The 11,087-nt window shown below is 45.2% G+C and overlaps 2 protein-coding genes across 2 annotated transcripts; one reads left to right on the forward strand and one right to left on the reverse strand.

The window, feature by feature from the left end:
* Positions 1 to 2,158: 2,158 nt before the first annotated feature.
* On the forward strand, positions 2,159 to 4,667 carry LOC143424392 (uncharacterized). Its single transcript, XM_076896420.1, has 4 exons — positions 2,159 to 2,429; positions 3,051 to 3,605; positions 3,712 to 4,048; positions 4,167 to 4,667. The coding sequence occupies exons 1-4, from the start codon at positions 2,223 to 2,225 to the stop codon at positions 4,289 to 4,291; spliced, it is 1,224 nt and encodes a 407-aa protein (XP_076752535.1). The 5' UTR covers positions 2,159 to 2,222; the 3' UTR covers positions 4,292 to 4,667.
* A 565-nt stretch (positions 4,668 to 5,232) lies between these two features.
* Positions 5,233 to 7,079, reverse strand: Crok (crooked). The gene is made up of 3 exons (XM_076896422.1): positions 6,889 to 7,079; positions 6,474 to 6,635; positions 5,233 to 6,391 (listed from the first exon to the last, which is right to left on the reverse strand). Exons 1-3 carry the CDS (start codon positions 6,953 to 6,955, stop codon positions 6,162 to 6,164), a joined length of 459 nt encoding a protein of 152 aa, XP_076752537.1. The 5' UTR covers positions 6,956 to 7,079; the 3' UTR covers positions 5,233 to 6,161.
* Positions 7,080 to 11,087: the final 4,008 nt, after the last annotated feature.

The raw sequence follows: 11,087 nt of genomic DNA on the forward strand, positions 1-11,087 counted from the left end.
TCGTATTCTCCAGTAACGAAACGTTGCAGTGAATTCAACACCTTCCACGTATTACATAACTCCTCTTAACGTCATTAAAATAAAAAATTTAGTAATCGAATCCACAAAGAAACTATGAGCATATCAATGAGGAAGGTGCAGACACACTGAACGTGCATTCAAGTTTCGGTCGTCATCTTCTTGAATTGGTGCATTCAAATTTTGATCGTCATCCTCTGCAGTTCTTCTCATTAATATTCATACTCTCACGATGCACTCGCAAATTTTGTTTGTAAACACCGCGGTATATCAAAGGAATGGGAGTAGGTAACGCATTCGTACGCTACTGAATTCATACACTCTCATTCACTACGTCGTATTTACTTAAGCACTCGTCGGTGTACGTGCTCACGTATACGTATCAGACACACTGTCACGTACATTCACACGCACATTGAACATGCGACCTTGTGTGCGCAACAGGCGTCAGGACCCGAGTAGAGTCTATAAAGATTGTACGATGAAGTGTACGAGTAGTGCCTCCACTTCGGTACGACTGGCCAGTTTTTGCGACAGTAGCGTACCCGTAATTTCGACTACCCTGTGCTGTCCTAAATCTCTCAAAAACGATACGCTACGATCTACAATCTACGTATCGAACTAATACGATTCTACGCTTTCTACACTTTGAAATTTCTAAAATATAATCTCTAATTCAAGCTTAAATCGTAAGCAAACCACGCTACCATACGTATCACTAGGAATACTACTCAAAAAGGAAACTAAAATTCTACAGCCATTCACACTGTTACTTACCAATACCCAAAAAACAGATCAACGATATCTTTCATTCAACATCTATCCAACGTGTTGCTAACTACAAAACTCCAAGTCGCAATATCGATGCCCCGCTCGCAGCACCCTCGAACAAGTCCGTCCCTGGCTGAGAGTCGGTTCGCCCTCTTATAAAGGGAACCCACGCGGGAGCACGGGCCGCATACCACGGCAGCGCGTCGTACGGAGCTCTTGGTGACGATTGTGCGCGTGTAATTGGTTTCGATTCGCGGCACGCACGCGTCCACGTTTCTCTCAGCGGAGGCAAAATAGAAGGAACAGCCGTCGAGGATTCGGCTGTGACGTCGTGTGTTTCGAAAGGAGCGCGCGCGATGCGCAGAGGGGCCGAAGAGATCGGGATCGAGCCGCGTGGCGACGCGCACGGCCAGTGAAACGGACACGCAAACTTCATCCCGTGTTTACGATCGCCTCTGTGGTCATGGAGACGGTGTAGCCTGGCGACGACGCCTCGCTGAGGATACCCGCGTCGCAGTTAGACGCGCCCAGTGAACGTGCTCCGATACCGGTCGGGAACCGGCCAGCCGGACGTCTCCTCTCTCGATCCACTGTGCGCAGCCGGTCGAAGTCGCCGCGATTATGGTACGTGCGCCTCGGCTTGTTTCCAAGCGGGCTCTCTACTCTCGCGACGAACAGGTGACAACGCCCGTTGACCGGGACAATAATTCCCTCCGACGTCGGAGAAAGTTCGATCGGTGGACAGAGATCTCCTCGATCGCGCAGCGTTAGCGTGACTGTTGCTCGCACATCCGGGAGGAATGCGAGTAAACGAACGAACGAACGAACGATCTGCGAGCGAACAGCTGACGGTATCGCGTACGAGAAGTGTTCCAAGAGTTTCGCGATCGAGGAGTCTCTTTTAAAAGTTTACCGTTAACCATCGACGTCAACGGCGACTCGACCGTTTCCGCCTGTGTTTATCGCTCGCCTATGAAACAGAAACGAGCGCAGACTGGATCGCGAGGCGCGGTAAACACCGGCGCGAATTCGATTATTGACAGAGACCGTTTTGCGACACGGCTAATCTAAAAGAACCCGTCGAGCGTTTATCGATTGAACGTATACGATAGATAAGGCGGGAATATATTTTGGGACAGGTTTTCGAGTGGACCGGGAGTATCAGAGTATCGGCCTCGCGCGCCTATTCGAAAATACCACATTTTCCGTGGATAAACCGCGGTACTATATTTTAGCAGCCGTGTATTAATAGTTCAACTAGAGAATTCTATCCAGTTACGCTATACGTAAACGGGGCTGTGGTTTCTCTGTTTACAGTGAACGACCATTCACGAGGCTCCTGTAGATGAATCATTTATTCGTCGTACGACTGCACAAGATCGATAAGTGCACACGAATCCGTCGAGAGAGCGTTTCGCGAACGAACGGAGAGAATGGCGTTGGCGAGGATCAAGAGTTTTATAGACACTGGCCTGAAGACCGTGTCGACGCCGTTGGATCGCACGGTGAATCTGGAACCGGAAGTGGGCATTAGGATCGTTCATTCGATCAACGAGAAGGCGCTGCACGTGACGGTGCTCGGTGCTCGCCACTTGCCGCAAAACTTCGGCTTCACCCGTGTCAACAGCTACGTGGTCAAGGTATAGACACTCTGTTCTTGCATAGAGCAAAGAGCGAGTTGGATATCGAACGTAGTCAGGCCTCGTAATCTTCACGAATTACGTAACCATCGGCGGAATGATCGCGCGAAGGCTGTTGGCGCCCACCTCGGTGCCTTTATTGACTCACGAATCCTCCCAAGACAATACGATCGTGTGGGAGTCGTGCGAAGTTCCCTTATCTACGCACGATACGTTTGAAGTGTATTAATTGCTACGGCCGAGCGGAAATTTTAAATTGTTCCCAAGCACGGGCAGCTTATCGAGCGGTTTCGTTGATCGTTTTACCGCGGCGAAGAGGAGGATTTAAATTTAGACGCGTGCGACCAGATTCGCGTGTACCAAAGGAATTTTAAAGACGCTACCGCGCATAATTATGCAAAATTCGTGACTAATAATAAGAGGAGTGGCGCGAGAAAATAGAATCCGTCGGTGAATTATCTGTATCTTATCCGTAGCGCGGATTAAATGGAAATGCTTTTAGCTAAAGTAACATGTAGTCACCCAGTTTACACCGCGATGTGAACTCTTTAGTAGCGAAGAAGAGAGAGAAAAAAAACGGCAAACTGGACTAGAAAAGAAAGTAAGCCGCTTCTATTCCAGGTGAAGCTGATACCGGGAAAGGAGAAGTTCGAGACCACGTCGAAGAACGAGTCGTGGCCGCAATGGAACGAGGAATTCACGTTTCTGTTGCGAAAGGAGACCAAACAGAAATTCGGCAAATCGAAGGTGGTCGAGGAGGAGATCAACGGCTCGAAATTCATCGTCGCTACGTTATACGCGATTCTCGAGGATAAACCGTTGATAGCGACCGATAAGAAGGAGGCGGAGAAAGAGAAGGCTGCTAAGGAATCGCCAAAGAAGGGTAACAAGAAGAAAGATGGCCAGGGTGGCTCGACGGAGGGCCAGGAGCCGGCGAAGAACAAATTGTTCAATCAATTCTTTGGCAAGGGCTCGGACAAAACTGCGGAGAACTCCGTTATGGAAAGGAGACTGTACGATAAAAGGCGAACCGTAGGCGCAACGACGATCTCGTTGGATCCGAAGAATTTCACCTCGAAGCCTCCTAAAGCAAAGCATTCGAGCGACGTGTCCACAGGAGACATGTGGAGGCCGTTACGACCGATTTGTAGTGGCATCTCCGGAGCCGAGGATAGGGTAGGTTCTACGAGAGAAGACGATACTGTTTCTGGTCTAATAAATGTTGCAAATATTAGTGTAGATCAGAGTAAAATCTATGTTCTATCTGATTGTGCTGTTGCAGAAAGAAAATAAGAAAGGCCAGGTTGAGTTGTCACTGTGCCAAGAGAAGACGGACAAGAGGGAGGAGGGTAGCGAAAGACTGGTATTGTCTCTGCATCGTCTGAGATGCTCGCTGCAGACGATGCACGAGCACGAAGCCTTGAAAGGACAAATGTACATCAAGATGTCTGTGGTAGACAACGGGCGGGTGACTCACTTTTGGAAAAGTGATCGTTTCGCGCCGTGCGTCTCCATGAAGTTCGCGCCAGATTTGGCGACTGTGGTTGCGGACAATCCTTATCAGGGAGCGCTGAATGACGTTAGCTTCGTAGTTAAGTTTGTTTCAAAAAATAAAATGGGTAGGTACTGCTCTGCGTATACATATATTCCAACAGAGTAAAACTTGTATAAGATTGCGAGAGATCTTCGTCTCGATTCTCTAGTCAGTGCGTTACGTACATTCCGATGACGTTTCAGGGAAGAAAACGACTGTCGGCCACTTCGTAATCGGACCAGACGTAGGAGGAACCTATGGCGAACAGTGGAAACAAGCTCTAGCTAAACCAGGACAGCAGATAACCAAATGGCAGTCATTCGAATGAACGCGAGAGACGCGAATAGATCAATAAATTTATCGAGCGAGGAGGCTCGATTTTACTCGGTTTTCCTTCGAGCAGTAAACCTACTTTCGACCCGCGCAAATAGTATGAATATTTGACAGCACGGTCGATAGCGCCGTTCCAAAGAATACTTCTCTACGCTATCTCTCGCGCGAAATTTACAATTGCTCACTTGTCTCTTATCTTCGCTCTTTCTCTTCTCGTGTTCTCTTCTTTTTTTCTGCAAGACAAGTTGCACAACAGTGTTTCACGTATCTATTTGTATATACCGATATTTTTATAAAGTTCAACCGTCCTCGGTTCTAAGAAAGGCAGCGAAATCGTGAAACCTTTTGCCAAGACTCGGAATAATAGAACCGTCCAACGAACAAGTGCCTGTCAGCATAGAATCGCTATTCCAAAATGTTTTAAGTTTGCTGGGAAACTCGATTCTTTCTGTCGTTCACTCGAAACGAGGAGACTAAATTTTGTGCCAGACGAAATCGTGACTAATCAATTTCTAGCTGCTAAGTAAGTTACGATGTATCGTATATCGTTCTATTTAAACCTTTAATTTCGTATTAGCACTCTACTCGTGTAGTTTTATGACGAACCACAGAAACAAAGGGAAAGTATTTTTGTACGTACGTAGACTCAAAGTATTTTATATGGTATTTTATACTATTACGCTTTTCGATATTTTTTATTCGCACCGATGATAATCTAATATTTTGCTCAGCGTTTGAACACAATAGGATGAGTCATTTAAATCGATCGCTTTGAATATAACGAAACAATCAATTGCATCGGATTACCTTACACCTCGAAATCATTCCACGATTACTTCAAACATTTTTTATCATTATTTCGAAGATATTCCAGGAGATCGAAGTAAAGAACTCTTCTTATACGTACTAACATATTCTATCGTAAATAATTAACACTATAATTGTATGTATACGTATTTTGTTACCGAATTTAATTATACCTTGAGAAATATTTTTAAGGTCTAAACAAGTCACACCAAAAAAATTGTATGTACGATGTCATTCACGCACATATCCGTATAACAAAGATGTATATATACTTTCTATTCAATACACCTGTTGTTATACATAAAGGATAACTGTAGTTTCCTTATGTTTTCCACGCATTTTTATTCATCATACAAACGTACAAAACGTATGAGGGAATGATGCATTATGCAGGCATAATTTATTTTCATGGCATTTAACAATGGACGGCTACTTTCAGAAAATACATATAAAAATACAAAAAAGCACAATCGTTTCATACTAACACTAGTTCCATGATTTTGTAAGTGATAGAATTGCCAGCCTTATTTTTATTGTGCTAGACGTTAATATTAATTAAACATACTTGATTGGTATAGTGTTGACCTTTGTACTAAGTAACTCTAAATTAAGATGTAAGTATGATACAAGAATATATACTTTTATATTAAAAAATTATATTATATTAATAAAAATATATATTTCTGTAAAAAGTTTCAAAATTCTAGATTAAAATATTCTCATAAAAGGTAAAAACTTTCCCTCGTTAGATTGTAAAATTATTGGAAACTATCTTAAAAGTATCTTGTGAACAATCATCACTCTAGTAAGGCACAAAAAGGCACTTCAAAATACTTCCACAAGAAGCTGCTCGATAATACGCAAATGTTCCTAAGCAATACCACCTAATATCGATCTAGTCTGCGATTAGAGTATTCTATACTTCCCTGAAGTTCAGATCATACGAATGTTGTGAAGAATGTCGTTAGTAAGTACGAGCGAATGTTTGCTTTGTAAAACAAGATATGTTCAAGTATGTACTGCTAATCAGATCTATCGACAATCTTTGGTAGAAATTGTTAAGTATAAGCAAGTACGTATCTCAGTGAAACTATTAATGCTAGAATGGAAGCAAATAGGCTCCCATGATTATAAGAGGCTGCATTACAGCCGTCTTTGCTATTGCAAGTACAATATTCCATAAATATATTATAAGTTCCTGTCCTCATAAGACAGAATCGTTCGTCACCACCGATTCCTGGTTCTCCCATGTAAGCACAACTACGAAAATATCTCCATTCCCCATTGACTAAGTACAACAATAAAATCCAACCTATAAGAATGGCTGAAAAGGCTACCTTACTGTAAAATGATTAGAGTTGTTAACACACCTTTTTGACGAATCTTACGACACATTGTCGGCCTTACACCAGGCAAATGTATTAAATTCGGTTCTTGTTTGCAATCCGTTATAGGCACGGTGCTGTTATCGAACGGATCTGCACATTTTGGATCAGAATCAGATCTGCATACCCAGCATTTAATTGATAATCCTGTAAAAACATGTACGTACAGCTGATTATTGCGTTTTGTTTACTATGTTAGACTAATGAAATTTATTTTATTTTTCGTACAAAAATATTATCTCCTCAACAAAAATACGCATAAAAGGTTAAAGGGATGAACATTTTGTTGCATCGTTGCAAAGAAATTAGTTGAAATCAATTCTTTCAGTGCTTAAATTCCACGAAAGTGTTGAGGTTATAATGGCAGGAATAAAATGTGACATTGACAAGCAATATTTACCTTCTTGAATGCAGCAGGTGATGAATAATACTGTTAACAAAGTAGACAAGCTTATCTCGTTGGCCATTATCTTGGGAATGAAAAATCACTCGATGAAAACTTTAAAACTCGCGTCAAGACGTAGCAATTAATTACTCTTAACTACCCACGCCTACGAGTGACCACGCCACTGAATCGAGTGCCACCGTGTTGGAACTGACGCGGCGAATAATTTCCAAGCCCAAGCAAAGATAATTTCTGCTGAATTTTATTTCTCCGAACACGGATAGAAAATAACTGAATTCTAAACTTACAGCAAAGCTGATTATTATATATGTAAGAAACAAATTAAATCGAATGGAGCAACGCAATACCACATTTTGTACACTACTGGACGCTTCGTACTGGTTCGTTGATTTCCGGTTCACGTGACTAAGACTCGAATGGAGACCGCGCCCGACGTTCGAGATATCGGGCGAAGCACAGTCGTAATTTAACAATTACAAGTCCAGTCACGAAAGAATGCAGGGCGAAACAACTATTAAAATGCCGGTTAATTGAATTACGCACATTCCACTCATACGAACTCTGAGTGTGTAAAAATTTCCCTTGATTATTCTTCTTTAATATCGACGCGAACATTTATTAAAAACAGAGAGAATATAAAAACGATAATTGAAATTCACAGCTTTTCTAAATAATTAAAAATTGAGATCACAAAACCTTTAAATTCGATTATCTTTACATTTTCGAACTTTTGAAGTTCTAAATGTTAAGGTTTCCGGATAACAAACTTTACAAGCTCTTGAACTTTCGAGTATTAAGATTACAAGGCTGTAAACATTCTTTCTACCGCATTTTCATGTCGAATTAAGTTCCGAAGATACGTAAAAACCTCGCAGAAGATCGCACCGCACCGAATTCAGTCGTTCTTAAAGTGGCGCCCCGCGGTTTCAATGGCCCGCGACAGGATCGATCCTCTTTTGCGGGTGGTCCGCGAACAGAACGAAACGCAGCCCGCTACCGTGGAAACACATTTGAATGCTATAAATAAATATAAATAAATTGATTTACTGGCATTAGCATAAGTAGCCGAGAGAGCCTCGTCGGCTCTCCTGTCCGCGGCTGGCGTCTGTTCTCCGTCCACCTCATCCCTTCTTCGTCGCTCTCGCCATTGCAGACGTTGATTTATATCGATGTCCCTTAGGTTCCTGCGGCATTCAACGTCCCTTTAACTTAAAAGGATACAGGGCTGCGATCGAGGCGTACGTCTGTTCCGTCTCGCGATTACTCGCGTGGGAATTAATCTCCAAACCAGCGAGACTCCTCCACCCGTGGAATGGTTATCTTTCAATTAAACGATGAGAACGACCAATGAACCAATGATCGAACGTAACAGACGTAGCATAACTTCGAGTGCAACTCTCTTTATGGGTCGACGTTTCATCACGAGCGTTCCCCGAAAATAAAACACTGAAGAAGCTGAAGAATGCTCGGTGGTTCGTGTTCGGTATCAAGGCCGCTCCCAAGAGGGAAAACGGTCCTTGTCTCTGCTATAAAATCAGCCTTAAGAGCCGCGGCCCGAGGTCGGCTTTTTACCCCGAAAATTCGGTAATTTCGTGTAATCATCCTTGGAGGTTTGGGCGTGGCCAAACCGCAAAGATACTCCGGCAGGGAACGACGTGTGTCATTATTCGAATCCTCGCCTACCGACTCTGGCCTATCTCCCTTTTTTCCCGTCCCCGCTGCCGGAAGAATGGTTCCCTCTGAATTATGTGCCCGTGTTAAGGACCGTCTAATCACGAGATTGATATTCTCAAACGAGCTCTGGCACCCTTTGTTCGATCGGCTGCACGAAAGGCTGGGAACGCGCGTGAAATATCGATCGTCACTGTCGCCCGGCGAAAAGAGAGAGAAAAAGGAGAGCACGAGGCGATTTTATCGACCCAACGCAACGGTACGCGTATTTTTCTGCCAGACAGTTTGCCTAAGATTACGATCCCTTCTGAATCATCCGGGTTATTTCTAGTGGCAACGTCACGACACTTCCACATTCGTCGTGCATCTTTTATTATCGTTTCATAAGAGGTGCATATAACGGCTGACCTATATCCTCCGTCTAATGCCGTAAGATTGCTCTGTGGAAGGGCGACGTTAAAATACATCGTGCAATTAGAAACGCGGCCTTTCGCGAGAAAATTGCTCTCCTCCTGAGCTAGACACTCCTAAAACGTCAGCGATTGCTCGCAGTTGAATAAAAAAAAAGAAAGAACCCTCCACACGCCCTGGCCACCGTCGCTCCATTGCAAGAAAAACGAACGTCGTCCATGTCACGGACAAACGTGACCCTGACGCGTGTCCATCTTCGGCCACGAACGCGTCCCCATCGTGGTCCCCGAGCGTGTCTTCTTCGTCCGCGAGGAATCCATCGAGAGTACCCCGTATCAGAGACAGACAACCCCACCACCGCAGCTACCGCAGAATCACCCTCCACTTCCGCTTCGCTTGGTAGCCACTCCTCTCAGCCTCTGTTGATACTTCCTCGCGCGTGTATCTCGTCAGTCGGCCTGGAGCCACGTGCGTGCGCTCGAGAAGCTCCTGGCACGGCGATCGTTTGGCCCGTCTACGATCGCCTTTTCTACTTCCTACTCTCTTTAACAAGAACGAGACGTTTCTCTGTGATCGCGTTTCGCTGCCAACAGACTCGTCTGGGAGAAACGTCGGAGTGCGCGGGAGCAGAAAAAAAGTGAGCTCGAAAAAGAAGGAAAAAGGGCCGAGGGAGGAGGGAAACGGTTTTCGGAGTAGCACAGAGAAGAGTGAAAGCATTCTTTCAAACGAGATCGTTAGAGGGTCAAAGAACTGGCCGCCCTTGCGACGAGGCTCCGAGAATTATGGTGAAGTGTCTATAGCAATACGCGACGATCCGTCTGCAACGTTGGCTCGGGTGGCTGGGACGGACCGCGCCGTCTCGCACGGTGTGTCTAAAACGACCAGGAAACCCAAACTCGAAGACAGATGGTGGACGCAGGGAGGACTAAAAATATCGGCCGCTGGCACGCCGCTGGCTCGGTGTACTTCAACTTGAACAATTTCACCGGCTGGAGAACGGGCCGTTCCATCGCGGTGCGTCGCCTCTAATCCCGCCGAGAGCTGCCAGACGTTGGTTAGTCGAAGGGAGGATCGTCGACGCGGCGAGGTTCGCTCCCTCGGGGAATCGTACCGCGAGGGAATTTACGTGGCGCCTATCCTTATCGTTTGCTCGTCGTGTCCCGAACTATTTTTACGGAAGTCGAAGATACCGGTACGGCACAGCCGCGAAGTAGAAGAACTTGTACCTCCGCTCGAGTGGAGCGTCGAACCACTTGAACTGGTTGGACCTTCGTGAACTGAACTCGACGGATAGAAAGTAAGTATAACTGTTTCGAACTATCCTAACTTCCTCGTCGCGCGTTAACTCTCCGAAGGAGACCAGAGCGTTTCAATGGTCTCGTTTCGAAAATACGAAATTACTAATCACGATATGTTACAGTGATAAGCGAATGAGATAAAGGCGAAGAGGCAGAGATATACAGGTATACTCCTTTTAAGTCACATGGCGTTAGAGAGGGTTAGGTAATGGAACTCGATAAGCGTCCGAGCGAATGATCGACGATCTCGTGACCAGAACACCTTCGATTCTCCGATTCTCGCTGAAACTGGAGAGGCACGCTAGCCGTGAATCGTATCCATTTTCTTGTTACATAAATAATCGTAACGCGCAGACCGCTACTTTGCGTGGTGGCCAGGCTAATATCCTGGTGTCTTTTTGCGGTAGAACGTGCCTCGCCACCTGTATCCCACACTCACACAATATCCCGGCGAGATCCTCCTACTGTAATCCTACACACTCGACTACTTCCGCCCGTGAGCGTCGATTCAATGACTCGCCGATTGGTTTCTACCGTTAAAGTTCACGAACAGCGTAGTCGCCCATCGATCTTGCATTCACGCCTGTTCAAGACGTAATTCTTGAATGGATAAGCAGATCGTGACTCAGTGAATACCCGTGCGATCCTCGTTCCCTTCGAAGTTCACGACGCCGTGAAAAACACGCGGAGGGGATCCGTGCCACGCTCGATAATTGCTGGTAGCAATTTGCGAGCTGTTCTCAGTCATCGGTACAATTAACGGAGGACTAGAAACTGATTGCTCGAGCGAGACACCGAGCGAGCATCGACGGT

This window comes from Xylocopa sonorina, chromosome 6, assembly GCF_050948175.1.
Source record: "Xylocopa sonorina isolate GNS202 chromosome 6, iyXylSono1_principal, whole genome shotgun sequence".
NCBI classification, from domain to species: Eukaryota; Metazoa; Arthropoda; class Insecta; order Hymenoptera; family Apidae; genus Xylocopa; species Xylocopa sonorina.